Source organism: Geotrypetes seraphini, chromosome 3, assembly GCF_902459505.1.
Source record: "Geotrypetes seraphini chromosome 3, aGeoSer1.1, whole genome shotgun sequence".
In the NCBI taxonomy this organism is placed as follows: domain Eukaryota; kingdom Metazoa; phylum Chordata; class Amphibia; order Gymnophiona; family Dermophiidae; genus Geotrypetes; species Geotrypetes seraphini.
Genome location: NC_047086.1, coordinates 4,825,737 through 4,851,460, shown reverse-complemented (window position 1 = coordinate 4,851,460; position 25,724 = coordinate 4,825,737). Strand labels below are relative to the sequence as shown.

The following is a 25,724-nucleotide window of genomic DNA, read 5'->3' as shown; positions in this document are numbered from 1 at the left end:
CCATGAGAATGGGCTACTGGGCTTGATGGAGCTTTGGTCTGACCCAGTAAGGCTAGTTTTCTGTTCTAATACAAGTTCCTGGAGGAAAAGTCCATAGTCTGTAATTGAGAAAGATATGGGTGAAGCCACTGTTTGTCCTGGATCGGTTCCATGGAATGTTGCTATTCCTTGGGTTTTTAGCCAGGTACTAGTGACCTGGATTGGCCACCATGAGAACGGGCTACTGGGCTTGATGGACCTTTGGTCTGACCCAGTAAGGCTAGTTTTCTGTTCTAATACAAGTTCCTGGAGGAAAAGTCCATAGTCTGTAATTGAGAAAGATATGGGTGAAGCCACTGTCCTGGATCGGTTCCATGGAATGTTGCTATTCCTTGGGTTTTTAGCCAGGTACTAGTGACCTGGATTGGCCACCATGAGAACGGGCTACTGGGCTTGATGGACCTTTGGTCTGACCCAGTAAGGCTAGTTTTCTGTTCTAATACAAGTTCCTGGAGGAAAAGTCCATAGTCTGTAATTGAGAAAGATATGGGTGAAGCCACTGTCCTGGATCGGTTCCATGGAATGTTGCTATTCCTTGGGTTTTTAGCCAGGTACTAGTGACCTGGATTGGCCACCATGAGAACGGGCTACTGGGCTTGATGGACCTTTGATCTGACCCAGTAAGGCTAGTTTTCTGTTCTAATACAAGTTCCTGGAGGAAAAGTCCATAGTCTGTAATTGAGAAAGATATGGGTGAAGCCACTGTTTGTCCTGGATCGGTTCCATGGAATGTTGCTATTCCTTGGGTTTTTAGCCAGGTACTAGTGACCTGGATTGGCCACCATGAGAACGGGCTACTGGGCTTGATGGAGCTTTGGTCTGACCCAGTAAGGCTAGTTTTCTGTTCTAATACAAGTTCCTGGAGGAAAAGTCCATAGTCTGTAATTGAGAAAGATATGGGTGAAGCCACTGTTTGTTCTGGATTGGTTCGATGGAATGTTGCTATTCCTTGGGTTTTTAGCCAGGTACTAGTGACCTGGATTGGCCACCATGAGAATGGGCTACTGGGCTTGATGGAGCTTTGGTCTGACCCAGTAAGGCTAGTTTTCTGTTCTAATACAAGTTCCTGGAGGAAAAGTCCATAGTCTGTAATTGAGAAAGATATGGGTGAAGCCACTGTTTGTCCTGGATCGGTTCCATGGAATGTTGCTATTCCTTGGGTTTTTAGCCAGGTACTAGTGACCTGGATTGGCCACCATGAGAATGGGCTACTGGGCTTGATGGAGCTTTGGTCTGACCCAGTAAGGCTAGTTTTCTGTTCTAATACAAGTTCCTGGAGGAAAAGTCCATAGTCTGTAATTGAGAAAGATATGGGTGAAGCCACTGTTTGTCCTGGATCGGTTCCATGGAATGTTGCTATTCCTTGGGTTTTTAGCCAGGTACTAGTGACCTGGATTGGCCACCATGAGAACGGGCTACTGGGCTTGATGGACCTTTGGTCTGACCCAGTAAGGCTAGTTTTCTGTTCTAATACAAGTTCCTGGAGGAAAAGTCCATAGTCTGTAATTGAGAAAGATATGGGTGAAGCCACTGTCCTGGATCGGTTCCATGGAATGTTGCTATTCCTTGGGTTTTTAGCCAGGTACTAGTGACCTGGATTGGCCACCATGAGAACGGGCTACTGGGCTTGATGGACCTTTGGTCTGACCCAGTAAGGCTAGTTTTCTGTTCTAATACAAGTTCCTGGAGGAAAAGTCCATAGTCTGTAATTGAGAAAGATATGGGTGAAGCCACTGTCCTGGATCGGTTCCATGGAATGTTGCTATTCCTTGGGTTTTTAGCCAGGTACTAGTGACCTGGATTGGCCACCATGAGAACGGGCTACTGGGCTTGATGGACCTTTGATCTGACCCAGTAAGGCTAGTTTTCTGTTCTAATACAAGTTCCTGGAGGAAAAGTCCATAGTCTGTAATTGAGAAAGATATGGGTGAAGCCACTGTTTGTCCTGGATCGGTTCCATGGAATGTTGCTATTCCTTGGGTTTTTAGCCAGGTACTAGTGACCTGGATTGGCCACCATGAGAACGGGCTACTGGGCTTGATGGAGCTTTGGTCTGACCCAGTAAGGCTAGTTTTCTGTTCTAATACAAGTTCCTGGAGGAAAAGTCCATAGTCTGTAATTGAGAAAGATATGGGTGAAGCCACTGTTTGTTCTGGATTGGTTCGATGGAATGTTGCTATTCCTTGGGTTTTTAGCCAGGTACTAGTGACCTGGATTGGCCACCATGAGAATGGGCTACTGGGCTTGATGGAGCTTTGGTCTGACCCAGTAAGGCTAGTTTTCTGTTCTAATACAAGTTCCTGGAGGAAAAGTCCATAGTCTGTAATTGAGAAAGATATGGGTGAAGCCACTGTTTGTCCTGGATCGGTTCCATGGAATGTTGCTATTCCTTGGGTTTTTAGCCAGGTACTAGTGACCTGGATTGGCCACCATGAGAATGGGCTACTGGGCTTGATGGAGCTTTGGTCTGACCCAGTAAGGCTAGTTTTCTGTTCTAATACAAGTTCCTGGAGGAAAAGTCCATAGTCTGTAATTGAGAAAGATATGGGTGAAGCCACTGTTTGTCCTGGATCGGTTCCATGGAATGTTGCTATTCCTTGGGTTTTTAGCCAGGTACTAGTGACCTGGATTGGCCACCATGAGAACGGGCTACTGGGCTTGATGGACCTTTGGTCTGACCCAGTAAGGCTAGTTTTCTGTTCTAATACAAGTTCCTGGAGGAAAAGTCCATAGTCTGTAATTGAGAAAGATATGGGTGAAGCCACTGTCCTGGATCGGTTCCATGGAATGTTGCTATTCCTTGGGTTTTTAGCCAGGTACTAGTGACCTGGATTGGCCACCATGAGAACGGGCTACTGGGCTTGATGGACCTTTGGTCTGACCCAGTAAGGCTAGTTTTCTGTTCTAATACAAGTTCCTGGAGGAAAAGTCCATAGTCTGTAATTGAGAAAGATATGGGTGAAGCCACTGTCCTGGATCGGTTCCATGGAATGTTGCTATTCCTTGGGTTTTTAGCCAGGTACTAGTGACCTGGATTGGCCACCATGAGAACGGGCTACTGGGCTTGATGGACCTTTGATCTGACCCAGTAAGGCTAGTTTTCTGTTCTAATACAAGTTCCTGGAGGAAAAGTCCATAGTCTGTAATTGAGAAAGATATGGGTGAAGCCACTGTTTGTCCTGGATCGGTTCCATGGAATGTAGCTATTCCTTGGGTTTTTAGCCAGGTACTAGTGACCTGGATTGGCCACCATGAGAACGGGCTACTGGGCTTGATGGACCTTTGGTCTGACCCAGTAAGGCTAGTTTTCTGTTCTAATACAAGTTCCTGGAGGAAAAGTCCATAGTCTGTAATTGAGAAAGATATGGGTGAAGCCACTGTTTGTCCTGGATCGGTTCCATGGAATGTAGCTATTCCTTGGGTTTTTAGCCAGGTACTAGTGACCTGGATTGGCCACCATGAGAACGGGCTACTGGGCTTGATGGACCTTTGGTCTGACCCAGTAAGGCTAGTTTTCTGTTCTAATACAAGTTCCTGGAGGAAAAGTCCATAGTCTGTAATTGAGAAAGATATGGGTGAAGCCACTGTTTGTCCTGGATCGGTTCCATGGAATGTAGCTATTCCTTGGGTTTTTAGCCAGGTACTAGTGACCTGGATTGGCCACCATGAGAACGGGCTACTGGGCTTGATGGACCTTTGGTCTGACCCAGTAAGGCCATTGTCATGTTTTTAGCGCAGGCTGTCCCAGAGCATTCAGTAGTTGGCCTGCGCTCACAACCGCTATCGCAGTTTTGTGGAAAAACGAGGGGGGGAAGTGGGGTAAATCAACTTTTTATTGGGATCCTGGGTTGGCCATTCTTGGGAGCAGGATAGTAGGCTCGATGGCAGCTCTTGGGGCCAGGGTCAGTGAGACCTCCACTTCCCTCTCCACAGGAGCCACCCGCTCTGCTTTGCTCTGGTGCAATTGCACGAGCGGGGTGGGGGCGGGACAATGGAGCACGTGAGCCTTCCCGCCTCCCTTATCTCTCACAGGAGTCCCGCTTGGCTCCGCCCATCGAGAGGCGGGATGCAGCCCGTGTCCAATGAGCTGGGTCGCTCGACACCGCCTCCCTACCGCCTCCAGCTCGAGGTGCTTAAAGCAGGAGGGGGCAGGGCGCACGCGGCGTGTGTGGGACGGCAGCGCTCGTGCAGGGCAATGGCGCTAGCGGAGACAGAGTCAGAGGAGGGCGCGCGCAGCTCGGCTCGTGCAGCCGAGGGGCAGCAGCAGCGCGAGGCGGAGCCCCCGGAGGGCGGTTGGGGCTGGCTCGTGATGCTGGCCGCCATGTGGTGCAACGGCTCCGTGTTTGGCATCCAGAACGCGTGCGGTGTCCTCTTCATCTCCCTGCTGGAGGAGTTCGGTGACCCCGACGACCCGCGACTCCTCTTCAAGACTGGTGAGGAGGGGGCGGGGCTCGGACGGGGCGGGGTCTCTGACTCCCAGCAATGACAAAGGAGAAGAAACGGTCCCTGCTCCGAAGAGCTGACCATCTAAACAAAAGTGGCGTTTAAAAACCCACCTCTTCCAGACTGCTTTCCACTCCTAACTCCTCTCACCTCGGGTTCTGCATCCCCAAGTTAGACTGTAAGCTCTTCCCAGCAGGGACTGTCTATAAATGTCATAATGTACAGGGGAGAGACAGGGTCTGTGGGTCCCAGCGCTGAACAGTGTGTCAAAAGAGAAGAAACGGTCCCTGCTCCGAAGAGCTGACCATCTAAACAAAAGTGGCGTTTAAAAACCCACCTCTTCCAGACTGCTTTCCACTCCTAACTCCTCTCACCTCGGGTTCTGCATCCCCAAGTTAGACTGTAAGCTCTTCCCAGCAGGGACTGCCTGTAAATGTCAAAATGTATAGGGGAGGGGGCAGGGTCTGTGGGTCCCAGCGCTGAACAGTGTGTCAAAGGAGAAGAAACGGACCCTGCTCCGAAGAGCTTACTATTTAAACCAGGGGTTTCAAAGTCCCTCCTTGAGGGCCGAAATCTGGACGGGTTTTCAGGATTTCTGCAATTAATATTCCTGAGATCTATGTGCATGCACTGCTTTCAATGCATATTCATTGGGCAAATCCTGAAAACCCAACTGGATTGCGGCCCTCAAGGAGGGACTTTGAGATCCCGAATTTAGACAAAAGTGGCGTTTAAAAGCCCACCTCTTCCAGACTGCTTTCCACTCCTAACTCCTCTCACCTCTGGTTCTGCATCCCCAAGTTAGACTGTAAGCTCTTCCCAGCAGGGACTGTCTATAAATGTCATAATGTACAGGGGAGAGACAGGGTCTGTGGGTCCCAGCGCTGAACAGTGTGTCAAAAGAGAAGAAACGGTCCCTGCTCCGAAGAGCTGACCATCTAAACAAAAGTGGCGTTTAAAAACCCACCTCTTCCAGACTGCTTTCCACTCCTAACTCCTCTCACCTCGGGTTCTGCATCCCCAAGTTAGACTGTAAGCTCTTCCCAGCAGGGACTGCCTGTAAATGTCAAAATGTATAGGGGAGGGGGCAGGGTCTGTGGGTCCCAGCGCTTAACAGTGTGTCAAAGGAGAAGAAACGGACCCTGCTCCGAAGAGCTTACTATTTAAACCAGGGGTTTCAAAGTCCCTCCTTGAGGGCCGAAATCTGGACGGGTTTTCAGGATTTCTGCAATGAATATTCCTGAGATCTATGTGCATGCACTGCTTTCAATGCATATTCATTGGGCAAATCCTGAAAACCCAACTGGATTGCGGCCCTCAAGGAGGGACTTTGAGATCCCGAATTTAGACAAAAGTGGCGTTTAAAAGCCCACCTCTTCAAGACTGCTTTCCACTCCTAACTCCTCTCACCTCGGGTTCTGAATCCCCAAGTTAGACTGTAAGCTCTTCCCAGAAGGGACTGCCTGTAAATATCAAAATGTACAGTGCTGTGTATGCCTTTCAGTGCTATAGAAGTGTTAAGCAGTAGTAGTTCAAATACTCTGGGGTGGGTTAAATGCGAGTAATAAATTGTAAAGGGGGGGAGGTGGTGGTGAACTTAAGAACATTAGTGCTACTCAGAGTACATGTAGTAAATATTCCAGGGTGAGTATTCGAGTACTTAAATACTAGCAGGGAGGGATGAAGGTGGGGTGAGTACTGCTCAGAGGGGGGGATGTGAGCATCAGTGGTATTCGGAATAATAAATTGTAGTGGAGGAGGGGTTGAGCTCATGAGCATTGGGGCTGTGGGTAGCGCAATATTTTCCACTTATTTCATCCATCCCATGAAAGAATAGCTGAGTGTTTTACCAACACCAAAATGAAATAGAAGAGAGTAAAGGGTTAAATGGGTTGGGGGCTGGGTGAGGAGAAAACGGGAAAGTGGGCTCTACATCCATTAATATTTCTAATTGCATAAAGCGTCCCTTGTACAGAGAGAGCAGATGTACAGTCTCAAAATTGACATATTTCAATTACTATATGAAAAATGAAATCATTTATCTTACCTTTGGTGATTTTTTTACTTTTCTAATTTCTCCTTCCCTTACTCTGGTGCTGCTTCTCTGTATATGCAGCACAGTTCTGTGCTGTCAACTCTTGTTTTCAGGGCGTCCTTTATACTTTCTTTTCTCCTCCTTCACTTCCTGCTCTAGACCAATCTTTCATGTTAAACTTTCTTCCATTTTTCTTTCTTTATTTCAAATCTATCTCGTTTTCATCTCTTCCATTCCCTTCTCCATTCATGAGCACCATCTGCTCCTTTTTCTCTTTCCGTCCCCTGGCTTCTTTGGGCACCCTCTCCTCCCATCTCTTTTCTCTTACCTTCTCCTCCATGAGCATCATCTTCTCCAGTGTCTCTTCTTGTCCTTTTCTCTGCTCTCTACATGTGCTGTCTCCTATCTCCCATCCCCTCCATTTCTTCACTTACCTCCATCCATTTCTTCCCTTTTCTCTCCCCACCACTGTCAGAATTTCACTCCCTCCCCTCCATCCATGGTCACTATCTTCCTTCTTAGTTTTTCCATCCCCTTATTTCAAGTATCTCTCCCTCTGAAAAATCCCCCCATACCCACATCTCTCTCTTTCTTCTGGCACCTCTTCCTGCACTTTGGAACCTTCTCCACCCATGCACCCTCCCTGTCCTCTCACTCTCCTACTTTGCCTACCAAAAGCCTTCTCTCACCCACCCAAAGCATCTCTCTAGTAGCCATTCCATGTTTCTTCTTGCCACCCCAGGCCCCACCTCCCAGTTGGGCATCTATTTCCTCCAAATTCCCCCCCCCCGACATAGCATCATTATCCCCATCATCCTCACTATTAATTCTCTTGCTTCTGCCCCCCAGGCGTCCCTCTTAAACTACTGGTTCCTTCTTTGCAGTGTTAATGATTGAAGCAGGGCACTGCCAGTCATAAGAACATAAGAATTGTCACTACTGGGTCAGACCAGTGGTCCATCCTGCCCGGCAGTCTACTCACGTGGCGGCCCCCAGGTCAAAGACCAGTGCTCTAAAATGAGTCCAGCCTCACCTGCATACGTTCCAGTTTAGCAGGAACTTGTCCAGCTTAGTCTTGAAACCCTGGAGGGTGTTTTCCCTAAATTAGCCTCTGGAAGAGCGTTCCAGTTTTCTACCACTCTGTGGGTGAAGAAGAACTTCCTTACGTTTGTACGGAATCTATCCCCTTTCAACTTTAGAGGGTGTCCTCTCGTTCTCCCTACCTTGGAGAGGGTGAACAACCTGTTTTTCTCTACTAAGTCTATCCCCTTTAGTACTTTGAATGTTTCGATCATGTCCCCTCTAAGTCTCCTCTTTTCAAGGGAGAAGTGGCCTAGTTTCTCCAATCTCTCACTGTACGGCAACTCCTCCAGCCCCTTAACCATTTTAGTCGCTCTTCTCTTGACCCTCTGTAGGGTCCTCCCTCCTCTGACATAACTTCCTGGTCCTGTGAAAGTGGGATCCACCAGAAAGAAAGCCTGTGGACAGTGGTGTAGCGAGGGAGGATGACACTGTATGCTCTTCCCCATTGTCCCTTCCGCCCCCTGCATACCTCTTGAAATATTCACTGGTGTGAGCAGCATCTTCCTGCGACCACGATATTTTATTTATTTATTTGAAACATTTTCCATTTTATTTGAAACCTTTATCCAAGGTGGCTTACAAAATTCCATACAAAATAAAATTGGAAAGTAAAAAGTTTCCATACAGAATAAAATCACAAAATAAGAAGACATACATTAAGTAGTGGAAAATACAGAGTTATAATAGTTTATCTGCATTAGTGCTGCCCGATTCACGGGAATTCCCTACAGCCATTTCCTCATGACGATCTGCACGGGGCAGGAGCGTAGGAAGATCGTTCCTGCCCTGAAAGCCCGCTAGACCACCAGGTAAGGCCAGGAAGGTGGCAGGGAGGTAAAAAATATGGGTGTTTTTATTTTCCCCCTCCCCAGAAAACAATCGTGATTATGTGAAACCGCGAATGGGGAGGGGGAAGTGTATTCACTTAAAAAAAAAAAGCTTGAACAAATAAGTAGGTTTTAAGCATCTTCCTGAATTGCAGGAGGTTTCTACAAAAGCGTTACGTTCCCGACAATGCATTCCACAACTGTGGACCAGCTAACGAGAAGCAAGAAGTCTTCATTTGAACATATTTTTATTTATTTATTTTATTTCTTGTATACCGCTATACCGTGAGGTTCAAAGTGGTTTACAGTAAAGATGCATTAAAGATACAAATAAAATAAAAATAAAGATAGGTATCTACTACTACAAATTATTTCTATAGCGCTACCAGACGCACGCAGTGCTAGACAAAATCACGAAGAGTAAGAAAACAGTCCCTGCTCGAAAGAGCTGACAATCTCAACAGGCAAAAAAGACAAACAGGATGTCATGGATACAGTTAAGGGGAACGGTTAATCTTTTGGCTGGGGAGTAGGGTTAAGGATTGAAGGCTATATCAAAAAGCTGGGTTTTCAGTCTGCTTTTCACCTCGGGAAGGGAAGGGGTAGCTAGATGAAAGGAACAAAGTCTGGAATAGGCAGAGGAGGAGAAGGGTAACATTAAGAGTGACTTATCTGAGGAACAGAGTTCTCTGGGAGGTGTTTCAAGAGTATTATTCTCTCTTTTTGTGTCCAGCAATAGATAATTCTCAGATCTCAGTTTCCTCAGTGGCATAGACGGCATTAAACATTTTTCCAAATAATGGCAAAGAATCATAAACCCCCTGATGTATGAGTTTCAATACCTTGAATTTAATGCGAAACGCTATGGGCAACCAATGCAGTCTTTTCAAAATGGGAGAGAGATGCTCATATCTGGCTACTCCCATAAGCAATCGTGCAGCAAAAGATGTCAGAAGGGAGCAGAGGCTGGCACAAGTAGCGAGTGAAAGATGCTATTTGCACCAGTGAACATTTAAAGAGGTACCGGCACCCCCTACGAAGATGGCATTTGGGGCGGTCTTACTATGCCACTGCCTGTGGAGCCAGTTGGTGGTGCCCTGTTCCAAATGCGAACATTGCAAAGAAAGAAGCAGCGGGGGCAGGGGCAAGGGAATTGTGAATGATGCTGCATCTTGGGAGGGGGCAGAGGAACTGATAGGATAGAGGACCACCTGGGGGAAGGAGGAAGGGAATCGTGAGGTGTGGGGCTCAGACTGATTCAAGGTATGGTACCAGCACAAAAAAAAAGCCCCGAGATAGTGAACCATGTTAACGTGTGTTAAAATGATCTGCTTTCATTAAACATTTAACCCCCCCCCACCCATAGCACAGTTTTTAGTGCCGGCCATGGCATATGAGCGTTGGAGCTGTTATTGCCACAGCCTTCGTATAAAGAGAAAAGGAGGGAAGGATGTCTTTTGCAGGCTGGTCCTGGAGCCAAAAAATACCACTTCCCCCAATTAGATTAATATACATTATACTGTACAAATATTAGGAGTCAAAGGCATTTCTAAATGAAAAAGTTTTACCGCGAGAGTGAGGAAGGGCATTCCATTACAATTGAGCTGGATAAGGAAAAAATACAATGATGAGCAGAATCCTAGGGCTATCTGGGGTTATTAGACGAAGAAGAACAAAGTGGAAGTCTGCTTTGAACAGGAGAACTGTATAGATAGTTTTATAAGATACTGGTAGTGGAGAATGACATGGAGATAGGGACCTGTAATTAACTGCATGGCAGGGACAACCAACAGGGAGCGGTGGGAATAGACTTTGTCCTCGTGACATTCTCTAACTTGACACTAGCCTTAGACAGACTGTTCCAACTTGATGAAATAACGCAACTGAATTCACTGATTAAGAAAATCTGCACAAGTTGCTCTTGGATTTAAATGAGCTACTGTTTAAATGACATAATTTGTGTCTTGTCTATGGCAACAAGAGCTTTGAACACTGATTAGACGCCTACCACTTGCCACATCCTTCCCATCATCTGCCCAGTTGCTCAAGTATCTTCCTGTTACAGATTCATCCATCGTTTATTTTCCTGTTCGTTTGGTTCTCTTCTATTCCCTTGTCTGAAAGACAATACAATTATCTTCTCAGATGATGTAAAAATAGGCAACCAAATCTTTGGAAAGGTTGTACCAAAACCAGATTGAACTAGAAGGTTCTATTTGTGATTTACAGTATAAACAACAATTGTACAGAATATTGCCTCTTTATACTTTAATAAAAAGATGTAGATATAAAATCATAAGCTTTTGATGCTTGTGCAGATGAGGACAGGGGAGTGGGGACAAACTTTGTCCCTGTGCCAAATGTGCAGATTGAGAAGTGGAATGGCATGTTCCTATTTCCTTGCCCCTGTAGTTTAAAAGATATGTTTTGTATTAGTTGGAGACCTTGAAGATCTTTGGATCTAATACCCTGCTAAAGTGAATTACAGTACTGTAGTTGAGATAACTAATAACTAAGCAGGGAATGAAAATGTTAAGGGTTGATGGTTGAAGTAAAGGTAAAATATTTGAGTTTTGTTGTGAAAGTCCATAGAATGGAAAAAGAGAGAGACGCAGCGAGACCTGGAATCCTGCAGCAAGCACAATGCAAGCTGCGGAAACCCTAAGAGAACATCTTTAAACCTACCAGAGACTTCTGTTCTATGGACTTTCACAACAAAATTAAAATTTCTGATCAACTGACTTTCCTGCCAAAATTCAAATTGGTGGACGACTGCCCTGTTCCCAATCAGGTCAGTCACACTGCAGACTTCAGCGCATACCCTGAAGAAAGCCACAGCAGGTTTCTACCTGACAGACGCAGCGAGACACGGAAACCTGCAACAACCATTTGGTAAGAACATAAGAAGTTGCCTCCACTGGGTCAGACCAGAGGTCCATCGTGCCCAGCGGTCCGCTCCCGCGGCGGCCCATCAGGTCCATGACCTGTGAAGTGGTTTCTGACTAATCCTATAACCTACCTCTGCTTCTATCTGTACCCCTCAATCCCCTTTTCTTTTAGGAACCTATCTAGACCCTCCTTGAACCCCTGTAGCGTGCTCTGGTCTATCACAGCCTCTGAGAGCGCGTTCCATGTGTCCACCACCCTCTGAGTGAAAAAGAACTTCCTAGCATTTGTTCTAAACCTGTCCTTTTTCAATTTCTCTGAGTGCCCCCTTGTACTTGTGGCTCCCCACAGCCTGAAGAATTTGTCCCTGTCTACCTTCTCTATGCCTTTCTATCATGTCTCCTCTAAGTCTCCGCTTTTCCAGGGAGAATAGCCCCTGCATTTCCAATCTGTCAGCGTATGAGAAGTTTTCCATACCTTTTATCAGCTTTGTCGCTCTTCTCTGGACTCCCTCAAGTACCACCATGTCCTTTTTGAGGTACGGCGACCAGTACTGGACACAGTACTCCAGATGTGGGCACACCATCGCCCGATACAGCGGCAAAATGACTTCCTTCGTCCTGGTCGTGATACCCTTTTTGATGATACCCAACATTCTGTTCTCTTTCTTTGAGGCTGTCGCACACTGTGCTGATGCTTTCAATGTTGTGTCCACCATCACCCCCAGGTCTCTTTCAAGTTTGCTCACCCCCAGCAATGATCCCCCCATTTTATAGCTGAACATCGGGTTCTTTTTCCCTACATGCATGACTTTGCATTTCTCAGTGTTAAAACTCATTTGCCATTTTCTTGCCCAGTCTTCCAGTCTCGTTAAGTCCCTTTGCAGGTCTTCACAGTCTTCCTTGGTTCTAACCTTGCTGTAGAGTTTGGTGTCGTCCGCAAATTTAATAACCTCACAGTTCGTCCCTGTCTCCAAGTCGTTAATAAATATATTGATCATCCAATTCCAATGCCATTTCTGACAAGGGGTTAGAAAAGCTGAATGTCATCGGCATAGACCAGTGGTTCCCAACCCTGTCCTGGAGGAACACCAGGCCAATTGGGTTTTCAGGCTAGCCCTAATGAATATGCATGAAGCAAATTTGCATGCCTATCACTTCCATCATATGCAAATCTCTCTCATGCATATTCATTAGGGCTAGCCTGAAAACCCGATTGGCCTGGTGTTCCTCCAGGACAGGGTTGGGAACCACTGGCATAGACCATGGGTGTCAAAGTCTATCCTCAAGGGCCACAATCCAGTTGGATTTTCAGGATTTCCTCAATAAATATCCATGAGATCTATTTGCATGCACTACTTTTGTTGTATGCTAATAGATCTCATGCATATTCATTAGGGAAATCCTGAAAACCCGACTGGATTGCGGCTCTCGAGGAGGGACTTTGACACCCCTGGGATAGACAAAAGCTGTTAAAGCAATGGACTGGAGAATTGTATAGGTAGTTCTATAAGATACTGGTAGTGGAGAATGTCATGGGAATGGGATTAATAAGGGTTAAAATAGATGCAATAGGTTAGGGCTCCATTTTAGCCCCCAACGAACACCATAATAATAATAATAATAATTTTATTTTTATATACTGCCATACCACATAGTTCACATACAGTAAAAAAAATTTATACAATCGCTAAGTAAAATACAATTCATAAAAACCAATAGATAAAATACAATTTACTAAAAATACATTAAAATAAGCAAACCATGTGAACAATATACTATTTCTCAATCAAAATTCTAAAACATCAGTTTACAAATTTATCAAACAAATCAGTTTTTAGCAGTTTCCTAAAGGACATATATGAATGAGCCTGAGAAATAAAAATACTTAATCATAAGTTCATTTTACCTGCCTGAAAACCGAGCAATTTATCGAAAAAGACTCTTGTAACGGCATGCGGCGGCTGCTGCTGCACAGGAAAGGCTGGGAAATACTGCTGCTGCACAGGGAAGTGTATGGGGGGGGGTGAAGGAATGCTGCTTCTGTACAGGGAAGACTGAGAAATGCTACTGTAGCATAGGGAAGTGTGTGTGTGTGGGGTGGGAGGTGGGAATGCTGCTTTTGCACAGGGAAGGCCGGGAAATGCTGCTGCTGCACAAGGAAGGGTGGGAAATGCTGCTGCTGCACAGGGAAGGGCGGGAAATGCTGCTGCTGCTGCTGCTGCATAGGGAAGTGGAGGGGACAGAGAGGGAAAGGGGGCCTGGGAGCAATCTTGATTTGCTTTGGGTGAGGGGAGACAGAAGGGGGCCATGGAGAGACAGAAAGACAGGCAGGCAAGCAGCGCATTAGAACGAAAGACAGACACACAGAAAGACAGTGGGCAGAGAGAGAGACAGAAAGAGAGAGAGACAGAAAGAAAGACAGACAGACAGGGTGCCAGAGAGAGAACCAGAAAGAAAGAAGGACAGACAGCGGGAGGGAGAAAGACAGAAAGAAAGGAAGAGAGAGACAGGGGCAGGGAGAGACACAGAAAGAAAGAAAGCCAGACAGACATATATTATAGCACCCGTTAATGTAACGGGCTTAAGCACTAGTTTAAACAATATTCTAGCCTCAAAAGGCAGCCAGTGCAACTGTCGATAAGAAGGAATAACATGGTCATATTTTTTCAGACGAAAATCAAACGGACCGCCGTATTCTGGATAAGTCTCAATCTCTTTTGAAGCTTTTTATGAGATCCCACATATATTATATTACAATAGTCCAGAACAGATAAAATGGAGGATTATACTAATAATCTAAATGATACACTATCAAAAAAAATTTTTATTGTCCTAAGTTCCACAAAATTGTGTAACATTTTTTTGTCAATAGATTTGTATGATCATCCAAAGTTAAATGGCAGTCCAGTATAACACCCAAGATTTTGATTAAGGCAGAAATTAAGAAAGTTTGACCATTCAGTTATAATTCCTTTTCTTATATATTATCAGGAGTAGTCAAAAAAATTTTGATTTTTCTGGAATGAGTTTGGCCCTCATTGTCCATTGCTCAATATGAATTAGTAATGAAGAAATTTGGGTTTTTATCTCCCCTGTAAAGGATGTAAATGGAAGCACTACAGGGCTTCAAAGAAGGTCTGGACAGGTACCTGGAGGACCAAGGGATTGAGGGGTACAGATAAGAGTAGAGGTAAGGTTCTAGGGATAGGATTAGAGGTAAATTGTAAAATTAGTCAGAGACCACTGTTCAGGCAGTGGGCCTGATGGGCCGCCGCGAGAGCGGACTGCTGGACGAGAGCGGACCCCTGGGCGAGATGGACCTCTGGTCTGCCTCAATGGAGGCAACTTCTTATGTTCTTAGTAATATCATCTGCATAGATAAAGAACTTAACTCTCAAACTATGCAGCAATCTTCCCAGTGGGATTAAATAAATGTTAAATAAAGTAGGCGATAATGGAGGTAGTGAATGATTTTAAGAATCAAATAGTATTGAGCTGTTGGTTCATTTAGTGAAATAATGTCTTTCTACTTGCACAATACTATGGACAAGTTCTGGAGGTAAAGACCAAAGCCTGATATTGAGAAAGACATGGGGGAAGCCACTGCTTGTCCTGGATCAGTAGCGAGGAATGTTGCTACTCCTTGGGCCTGGATTGGCCACTCTGCAAACGGGCTACTGGTCTTGATGGATCATTGGTCTGACCCAGTAAGGCTATTCTTATGCTCTTAATATTTGATTGATAAAGAGCTGCTTTGTCCTTATAAATATTAACAGTGTATTGGTCGCTTTGAAATGTATTCTTATCAAGTGGCTGGAGGTGGATGCTTCTGAGATTTTTCTTTGGAGATGCTGTTTCATTATCATCCTGATGTGGGAACACAGAGACATTCTGGACATTTCATCTTCGAAGGGTCGCTCTTTTCAGCAAACTTGGAAACCATTTTGGAGCACGATGACTCCCCTAGCAAAGAGTCGTTTATTGAATTGCTGAACCAAGAGTTTTTGTGTGTCTCGTTTGAGTCGCTGTTAATCTTTTGTTTTTCTTATCCCATGTTCTTGGCTAGACGGAGGACTGGGGGGGGAGGTTGGATGGTTGGGCTTGTAGGTGTTCTTTTGTATTTTTGGAAATCTGAGCTTATCCCAGGACAAGCAGGCAGGTATTCTCACTAGTGGGTTACGTCATCCAACGGAGCCCCGATGCGGACATCTCACAAGCATACTTGCTTGTAGAAACTTTTAGAAGTTTCGAGTTGCCCACACTGCGCATGCGCGAGTGCCTTCCCGCCCGATGCACCAGGTGTGTCTCCTCAGTTCTTTCTCTTCCGCGGAGCTGAGAAGTTTGAAACTCTCTGCGCGAAGTTCCTTTATTGTGCCTTCTGTGCCCGCGGGTTTGGGGTTTTTTTGTGCTCATTCTCGTTGGCTCACGTTGCGTTTTGTTGTTTAAAAAAAAAAAAAAAATTTCATTCGATCGTTCGACCGGGCAGGTCGCGTGGCCGCGGCCCTGCGGCTTTGACCTTGTGGCGGAGCTTTTTCGGCCTATGTCCCGGCCTGTTACCGGTTTTAAAAAGTGTGTCAAGTGCCAGCGCGCGATTTCGTTGACGGACCCGCATCGACGCTGTCTTCAGTGTCTCGGGCCTCAACACCTTCCGAAATCATGCCGACCTTGCTCCACACTTACAGCACGTGTGTTTAAGCGTCGCTGTATTTTGTGGGAGTCACTGTTTAGCATGGAGGCGTCCCCGGTGCTGCCCTCTTCACAGAGTGCTACGCCTTCGACTTCCGATTCTACATCTTCGGCCTCGAGTCTGCTCAAGCCTGCCTCGTTCGTGCTGGCTTCAACTCCGAAGCATGCTGCGGTACCTTCCGATGTCTCTTCAGGTCAGGTAGCGCAGCCTCCCATCCCTCCTGTGGTGCTTAAGGTGCCCAAGGCCTCTAAATCCAAGCCCCTTGGCGGCCGGGTGACCGATGTCCATGCGGGAGGTCCCATTGCTGATGCGGATTCCTCTTTGCCAGCGTCGTTCCATGCCCTGATGGAGAAGCGATTTTTCGAGCTCTTTACCAAAATTGGGCCGACGCTTCTCTCCCAGATCCAGCCTGGGCACGCGGAAGCCTCCCGCGAGGTTGAGCCGCCTCCTCGGCGCACACTCTCGCTGCTGGGAGCAGAGTCTCGGCGAGTGTCTGGTCTGGCTTCATGGCATGTCTCGCAAGGAGCAGAGTCTTTGCCCATGCCACCTTTGGAACCGATACCCTCGATGCATGGCTTGCCTGGCCCCGGACCCTTCCTCTGCGATGCCGGGCCTTGAACCTTGGAGAGCGCCTCGGGGGGCCTCTTCTCTGCCTCTGATGCTTCAATCCACAGTCTCCAGTCCCATCTACTCGGTGGCTGCCTCATCTGGGCGTCACTCGCCTCGTCGCTCGAGGCCTGCTTCTCGACACAGCTCCGGTCGTCAATCGAGGCACTCATCGAGGCATTCATCGAGACACGCCTCGCCTGAAGCAACCTTTCCGGGAGTTTTCCCGGGAGTACTCGCCCCCTCCTCCTATGCCGGAACTCGAGGACTGCGGGGGTTCGTTCTCTCCGTGCCGATCCTCGGCATCGGCGGACCAGGCCGCCTCATCTTCTTCGAGCCCGCCTCGAGGCCCGGCCCTGGCGGACCAGTTGTCATTCTCCTTCCTGAGGCAGATGGCGGTGGATCTGGATATCACCCTGGATTCGGGTTCCAAGTTCTCGAAAGAGTATCTGGAGACGATGCATCTTCCTCAACCTCCTGCCGAGTCTCTATGCCTGCCTCTACATAAGCTTCTGGACCAGACGTTCATGAGATGCTTCGAGACCCCATACTCCATCCCGGCGGTCCCGGGGAAGTTGGATGCTCGATACTGCACGGTGCACGATAAGGGCTTCGATGGGGCACAGCTATCGTACCAGTCCCTCTTGGTTGAATCCTCTCTGAAGCGGTCTCATCCCTCCCAGGTCTATGCTTCCACTCCTCCTGGCCGGGAGGGCAAAACCATGGACAGATTTGGCAGGCACATCTACCAGAACTCGATGATGGCCTCTCGAGTCCTGAACTACAGCTTTCATTTTGCAACCTACTTTGAGTTTTTTCTATCCATTCTTCAAAAGTTTTTACCCTATTTGGACTCTCAGGCTCGCTTCGAGTACTCGGAGGTGCTGGCATCATTGTCCCAACTCCGCCTGCAGATGATGCAATCGTCTTACGACGCCTTTGAGCTCTCGGCCAGAGCGGCTGCTTGTTCGGTGGCCATGAGACGCTTGCCGTGGCTTCGCACCATTGATATGGACCTGAATCTCCAGGACAGGCTGGTGAACGTTCCCTGTGCGGGAGCGGACCTTTTCGACGAATCCATCAAGGTGGCAACGGAGAAGCTATCCAAACATGAAAAATCTTTTCTCCGCAAGAAGCCCAAGCCTGCTATCTCTCGTCCGTCTCGTCCTCCTATGATTCATCAAAGGCGCTACCCGCCGAAGCAGGCCCCCGCCATTCGGCCGCCACTAAAGAGGCAGCATCAGCAGAAGCCCCAGCAAAAACCTCAGCCTTCTACTGTCCCTAAGGTTCCCCAGCCTTTTTGACTGTCTCGTAGGGAACATAACTTCCATCGTTCTGCCCTCCCCACTTTTTCCCATCGGAGGTCGTCTCCATCATTTTTACCATCGATGGACGACTATTACCACCGACCTCTGGGACCTTTCCATCGTAAGAGAGGGATACTCTTTTCAGTTCCATCATGTTTCTCCGGAACATCCTCCAAGAGAGTATCCTTCCAACTTAACCCAGACCGCCCTTCTTCTTCGGGAAGCCCAGGCTTTACTCCGGCTTCGGGCCGTCGATCCGGTCCCTGTGGACCAACAGAACAAGGGTTTTTACTCCCGGTACTTCCTTGTTCCGAAGAAGATGGGTGACCTGCGCCCTATTTTGGACCTCAGGGTGCTCAACAAGTTCCTGGTCAGGGAGAAGTTTTGCATGTTGACCCTGGCTTCTCTCTATCCTCTCCTCGAGCAGAACGACTGGTTATGCTCCCTGAATCTCAAAAAGGCCTACACTCATATTCCCATCCATCCGGCCTCCTGTCAATACCTCAGATTTCGGGTGGCACACCTTCATCTTCAGTACAGAGTGCTTCCTTTCGGCCTAGCTTCGTCTCCCAGAGTCTTCACCAAGTGCCTGGTTGTGGTGGCCGCAGCACTCAGGAACCATGGTCTGCAGGTGTTTCCCTACCTCGACGACTGGCTCATCAAGGATTCCACGTCTCAGGGGGCCGTCTGGGCCACTCAGAGGACAATCTGGTTTCTACAGAGTCTGGGATTCGAGATTAACTTTCCCAAATCCCATCTTCAACCTTCACAGACTCTCCCCTTCATCGGAGCTGTTCTGGATACTATTCAACTCAGAGCATTCCTTCCTCCTCAGTGCCTGGCGGCTCTTCTTCATCTTTGTCACTCGGTCTCTTCTCGCCCGTCCATCTCGGCGAGACACATGATGGTGCTCCTGGGCCACATGGCCTCTACGTTTCACGTGACTCCTTTTGCCAGACTTCACCTGCGGATTCCTCAGTGGACCCTGGCTTCTCAATTGTCGCAGATCTCCGACCCTCTGACTCGTCACATTCAGGTCACTCCTGCTCTGCTGCAGTCGCTTCGCTGATGGATGCTCTCTTCCAATCTTTCCAGAGGTTTGCTGTTTCACATGCCTACCCATCAGAAGGTCCTCACGACCGACTCCTCGAACTATGCTTGGGGGGCTCATCTGGACTGTCTTCGCACCCAGGGCTATTGGACGAGTGCGGATCGTCTGTGCCATATCAATCTCCTGGAACTCAGGGCGATTTTCAATGCTCTCACTGCTTTTCAGCATCTGCTTCATGACATGGTGGTCCTCATTCGTACGGACAATCAGGTCGCCATGTATTATGTCAACAAGCAGGGGGGCACGGGATCGGCCTCCCTCTGTCAGGAAGCTCTGAAAGTTTAGGATTGGGCGATTCGTCACAACGCCTTCCTCAAAGCTGTCTACATTCAGGGGGCGGACGATGCCTTGGCGGACAACTTGAGTCGTCTTCTCCAGCCTCACGAATGGACACTCCATTCCACGCCCCTTCATCAAATCTTCTCCCTGTGGGGAACGCCTCAGATAGACCTCTTTGCAGCTCCCCACAACTTCAGACTGCCTCAGTTCTTCTCCAGGATCTACAACCCTCATCGTCTCGAGGCAGATGCTTTTCTTCTGGACTGGGGGAATCTCTTTCTCTATGCGTTTCCTCCTTTTCCTCTCATTCAAAAGACTCTGGTCAAGCTCAAGTCTGACCGGGCCACCATGATTCTGATTGCTCCTCGGTGGCCCAAACAACCTTGGTACTCTCTCCTTCTGCAACTCAGCTGCAGGGAGCCCTTCCTTCTGCCAGTGTTTCCCTCTCTGCTTACGCAGCATCAGGGATCTCTGCTTCATCCCAACCTGCAGTCGCTATACCTGACAGCTTGGTTCCTCTCAGCGTAACTTCCCTTCAGTTTTCACCAGCTGTGTGGGTTGTTTTGGAACTTCGAGGAAGCATAAAGGAAAGCCTCACAACAGTTAATGTGATGTTGGACATGATATACTTTCAGATTGACAAACTAAAAAGCGACAAATCCCCTGGACCGGATGGAATTCACCCAAGAGTATTAAAGGAACTTAAGGTGGAAATTGGCGAATTATTACAATCTGTAGCTAATATGTCCATTAGAACTGGGCAAATACCAGAAGACTGGAGGATAGCAAATGTCATCCCAATTTTCAAAAAAGGATCAAGAGGTGATCCAGGTAACTACCGACCTGTGAGCCTCACATCGGTTCCAGGGAAGATAATTGAAACACTGATAAAAGATAACATTGTACAACATTTGGAGGATCACAATTTAATAAGGGCTAGTCAACATGGCTTCAGAAAAGTGAAGTCATGTTTGACAAATTTACTACAATTCTTTGAGAAAGTGAACAAACAAATGGACAGTGGATATAATTTACTTGGACTTCCAGAAAGCGTTTGACAAGGTCCCACATGCAAGGCTTATGAAGAAACTACTAAGCCATGGAATAGGAGGAGAAGTGCACAGTTGGATCGGCAAATGGCTAGAAAACAGAAGGCAGAGGGTTAGCATAAATGGGAAATTCTCGGACTGGGAGGAAGTGACTAGCGGCGTGCCCCAGGGCTTGGTTCTTGGGCCTATCTTGTTCAATATTTTTATAAACGACCTAGAAGAGGAAACAACATGCAATATAATAAAGTTTGCAGATAATAAAGTTTGCAGATGATACAAAACTATGTCGGGCGGTTGGCTCTCAAAGGGACTGCGAGGACCTCCAGAAAGATTTGAACCAGCTGGTAACGTGGGCAACAAAGTTGCAGATGAACTTTAACATAAACAAATGCAAGGTGATGCATCTAGGAAGGAAAAACAAAGAACACGAGTATAAGATGTTGGGGGTGACTTTAGCAAAATGCGAACAAAAAAAGGATTTGGGGGTACTGATTGACAGTACCCTAAAGCCATCGGTACAATGTGCGGCGGCAGTGAAGAAGGCAAACAGGATGTTAGGCATAATTAAGAAGGGGATCACAAGTAGATCGGAAGATGTCATAATGCCACTTTATAGAACAATGGTCAGACCGCACTTAGAATATTGTGTCCAACACTGGTCTCCATTCCTCAAGAGGGATATAACTCTGTTGGAGAAAGTGCAGAGGCGAGCCACGAAACTTGTCAAAGGAATGGAGCATTTGAGCTACAAAGAACGACTCGGGAAACTGGGATTGTTTACCCTCGAAAAGAGAAGACTGAGAGGGGATTTGATAGAGACTTTTAAAATATTAAAAGGATTTGATATAATAGACCAAGAAGCAGCATTGCTAACATTTTCTGATGTGACACGGATAAGAGGTCATAGCCTGAAACTGAGCGGCAGCAGGTTCAGGACAAATGTCAGGAAGTTCTGTTTCACACAGCGGGTGGTAGGTGCTTGGAATGCACTCCCGGAGGAGGTCGTGGCGGAGACTACTGTACTGGGATTCAAGCGCAGGTTGGATGCACACCTTCTTGCATATCATATTGAAGGATACGGTAAAGTCGGGTCTCCAGAAAGAAATACCTAAATGGGCCGCCGCGTGTGCGGAGCACCGGACTAGATGGACCTCGGTCTGATCCGGTGAAGGCATTTCTTATGTTCTTATGCCTGCTACTAGACAATGCTATTCCCAGAAATGGACTAGATTCTCTACTTGGTGTTTTTCTCATCAAAAGGAGCCTCAACATGCCCTCTTGTCCTCTGTTTTGGACTATCTTTTGCACCTGTCTCAATCTGGCCTCAAGTCTACTTCGATCAGAGTCCACCTTAGTGCAATTGCTGCTTTCCACCAGCCTCTTCAGGGGAAACCTCTTTCTGCACATCCTGTGGTTTCCAGATTCATGAAAGGACTTTTTCATGTCAATCCTCCTCTCAAACCGCCTCCAGTGGTTTGGGACCTCAATGTGGTTCTTTCTCAACTTATGAAGCCTCCATTTGAACCTCTTAACAAGACTCCTCTGAAATTTCTCACTTGGAAAGTGGTGCTTCTCATTGGCCTCACTTCTGACCGTCGAGTGAGTGAACTTCAAGCATTGGTTGCGGATCCGCCCTTTACAGTGTTTCATCATGACAAGGTGGTCCTTCGCACTCATCCCAAATTCCTCCCCAAGGTGGTCTCGGAATTTCATCTGAATCAATCCATTGTTCTTCCTGTGTTTTTTCCAAAGCCTCATTCTCATCCTGGAGAATCAGCTCTTCACACTCTGGACTGTAAGCGTGCTTTGGCTTTCTACCTGGAACGCATCAAGCCTCACAGAACTGCTCCTCAACTTTTCATCTCCTTCGATCCGAACAAGTTGGGATGCCCTATCTCTAAGCGCACCATCTCCAACTGGATGGCGGCTTGTATCTCTTTCTGCTATGCCCAGGCTGGATTACCCCTTCACAGTAAAGTCACAGCCCATAAGGTCAGAGCAATGGCAGCCTCTGTAGCTTTCCTCAGATCCACACCGATTGAGGAGATTTGTAAAACTGCCACTTGGTCCTCGGTTCATACCTTCACCTCACACTATTGTCTGGATACTTTCTCCAGACGGGATGGTCAGTTTGGCCAAACCGTGTTACAAAATTTATTCTCCTAAGTTGTCAACTCTCCCACCATCCCATTGAGGTTAGCTTGGAGGTCACCCACTAGTGAGAATACCTGCCTGCTTGTCCTGGGATAAAGCAATGTTACTTACCGTAACAGTTGTTATCCAGGGACAGCAGGCAGCTATTCTCACGTCCCACCCACCTCCCCTGGGTTGGCTTCTCTGCTAGCTACCTGAACTGAGGAGTCACGCCCGGAGCATCGGGCGGGAAGGCACTGGCGCATGCGCGGTGCGGGCATCTCGAAACTTCTGAGTTTCTTCAAGCAAGACATGCTTGCAAGATGTCCGTATCGGGGCTCTGTCAGATGACATCACCCACTAGTGAGAATAGCTGCCTGCTATCCCTGGATAACAACTGTTACGGTAAGTAACATTGCTTTGTGTGTATCTGATTTGATTCTTTGTATTTTTTCCAGTGTTGAGCTCAATAAAAATGATTTGAAGATAAATATTAAAGAACAGAGAGGGTACAAAGGCATTGCCATTGGCATTATGTGTGACATAGTTGACGCCTCAGCAGCTGAAGTTTAGAATTATACCAAGGCCTCTTTGAATTCTTCACATGAGTTATTATTCCATGCCCAGCTTTGGGTTGAACCCTCCCTTCCCCTGCTTTCCTTGCCTTCTCTCTATTCCCCTTTCTGAGCCACTCCTGCGTTCCCCCACGGCTCTGTATTTCTGAATCCTCCACCCAACTGATTTGCATGAGAGGGAGGCATCTGTTTGCCCTGCACAACTGAAATTCAGCCGTGAGACTCAGGCAGAGGAGGATGTGGTCTGACCTATTGCTGATCTCGGCCTTATCTTGTGGGGATTGGTGCCAGGGAAGGTGGAGTCAGGAGTCAAGGGAAACCAGAAAACATGTATCACTGCTGTGTCCTGGTCCTTAAGCAAATTCTGCCTTTGCACAACGCGGTATTTTCCCCAGGAGAATACTTGCATTCCTCCAGAACCTTTGGGACTAGTGAGAGCAGAAATAATTATGCTGTTAAATATTATTGTAGCAGTTAAGTTAGTATTGCTTTAGATACAGCTAAATAGTAATTATATTGATCTTGTACATAACAGTCCCAAAGCCACCCAACTCTGCTTCAATAGAAGTGCGAAGCAAAGTTGAGTAACCCTGTGAAGATAGTTTTTCTAGGAATGGAAAGGTTCTTGGGGCATAAATACTTATGACAAGATTGAGTGGACCTGAGGATAAAGTGAGGAGGCAGAATGCAGGTTCACTAATCATTCTGATAGTGAGCAGAAGTCCTATTCACTGCAGTCTGGCTTGCTAGTCTGCTTGCTGTATGAGGGAGCCCTGTGCATCAGCTCCTGCAGTAAAGGACCCTAAGTACCATGCAGGCTGCATTGATAACCTTCCACTACAGCCAATGGGTATCAAGGGGGGGCACAGTCCGCCCTGGGTGCAACTCATAAGGGGGTGCTCCGACAATTCCTCCGGGGGTTGGCGCCAGCATCAAGAACTTCTTCCCAGCAGCGCAACGTTCACTTTTCGCTGCTCTTGTTGACAGTGGGCCTTCATCTCTGCTATGTCCTGACTTCGCGGAAACAGGAAGTAGGTGGGACCCGGCAGAGAGGAAGGCCTGACACCAGTAAGAGCAGTGAATTGTGAACATTGTGCTGTCAACTGGAGGATGACAAAGAGAGGGAGGGAGAAGGAAGACCATGGATAAGCAGGATAAAATCTGTTGGTTGGCCATTGTTGGAAATGGTATACTGGGCTTCATGGAACTTCGGTCTATCCCAGTATGTTCTAAGAGATGAAAGAGAAATGCCATACCATAAGGAAGGAAGGAAAGGAGATGCCAGGCCATGGAGGGGGAGAAAGAGATGCCAGGGCATGGGGGTAGGAAAGGAAAGGAGTCAGATGCCAGACCAGGCAGAAAAGAGGGAGAGAAAGGAAAGCGAGGAGATATCCAGAGCATGGAGGAGGAGGGTGAGATGGAAGGAGAAAGGAGAGAGAGATCCCAGGGCATGGGGGAAGGGAAGCAGATGCCAGAGCATGGGGGAAGGAGTGGAGAGAAAAATGGAAGGGACAGAGAAAGAGAGTGGAATGGAGAGAAGAGAAGATGAGGAAAGCAGAAAACAGCGATGAGAAAAGGTAGAGAAAAGATTATTTTTTATTGCTTTAGAATAAAGTAGTATTATAGCGTTCTTAAGGGTGGTGCTGCAAGCTTTTTGGGGATTTTTGTATGTCCCATCTGTCTAGAACAGTGGTTTCAAACTTGCGGCCCGCCAGGTACTATTTTGAGGCCATCGGTATGTTTATCATAATCACAAAAGTAAAATAAACATTTTCTTGATCATATGTAAACTATAAAGAGTTTACCTCATGCAAAATTGTCATTTCTTCAATAAGACATTAATTCTTTTTTTCTGAGGCCCTTCAAGTACCTAGAAATCCAAAATGTGGCCCTGCTAAGGGTTTGAATTTGAGACCACTGCTCTAGAATGTCTCACCTATTGCACTGGAAAAAAGAGATTATGTACTTACCCTGGTAAACTCTTTTCCAGTAGATAGGTGAGACATTTTAGACTCCCGTCCAGTCCTTCCTGTGCCTGTTGACTGGTTTCAGTCTGTTTATGCTTCTCTTGAGTTGATTCTTGGATGTTTGTCAGCCCTTGGGGGCTGGGAGGAATACTGTTTCCGAGCTCCTTTGAGGCCTTTGTTGGCGGTTGATATTCTTGAGCAGAACAGTTTGTTGCTAAGCCTATTGCTACAGGTGCCTCTACTGCATGTGTATTGGGTGGCGCTCAATGCTTGGTCACTAACTGAATATAAATTATAATTAAGATTTTCTCTGCATAAGTGTGCTTTGTGGTTTTTCTTTTAATAAGATTATATTGTGCATATATGAAAAATGGATGGAAGAAATTGCATTCCAATTAGTAATATTATTATGGGGATGGGGTCTGGGGCGGAGCTTGGGTTGCTATTTGTTAGACTTAGGGGGTACTTGGCTTGAAGAAGTTGAGAAACTCCGGTCTAAATAACAAAAGTGAAGTTAAAAGGCTAGTAAAAACCTCCCAAAACCCCAAACTTCCAGCAGATTGCAGGATGTAGCTTGGGGTTGTAATTCAATAGAAGACTCTTTACTCGTAACAATTTCTCCTCCTTCCTTTCTCTTGCCTTGTTTGTTCCAGCAGCTTGTGAGGTTCTCGTGGATGAACAAATATGTACTTTCA

The 25,724-nt window shown here is 47.0% G+C and overlaps 1 protein-coding gene across 2 annotated transcripts in view; it reads left to right on the top strand.

Annotated features, from left to right (window-relative positions):
* The first annotated feature begins 4,196 nt into the window (after positions 1 to 4,196).
* SLC16A10 (solute carrier family 16 member 10) overlaps positions 4,197 to 25,724 on the top strand; it is a 141,676-nt gene continuing 120,148 nt past the window's right edge. For both annotated transcript variants that reach the window (XR_004538776.1, XM_033937525.1), the window contains exon 1: positions 4,197 to 4,472. Coding sequence is in view for 1 of the 2 variants with exons in the window: in XM_033937525.1 (XP_033793416.1) it covers positions 4,235 to 4,472 (238 nt within the window). In the remaining variant the exon portion in view is untranslated. The remainder of the gene's footprint in view (positions 4,473 to 25,724) is intronic.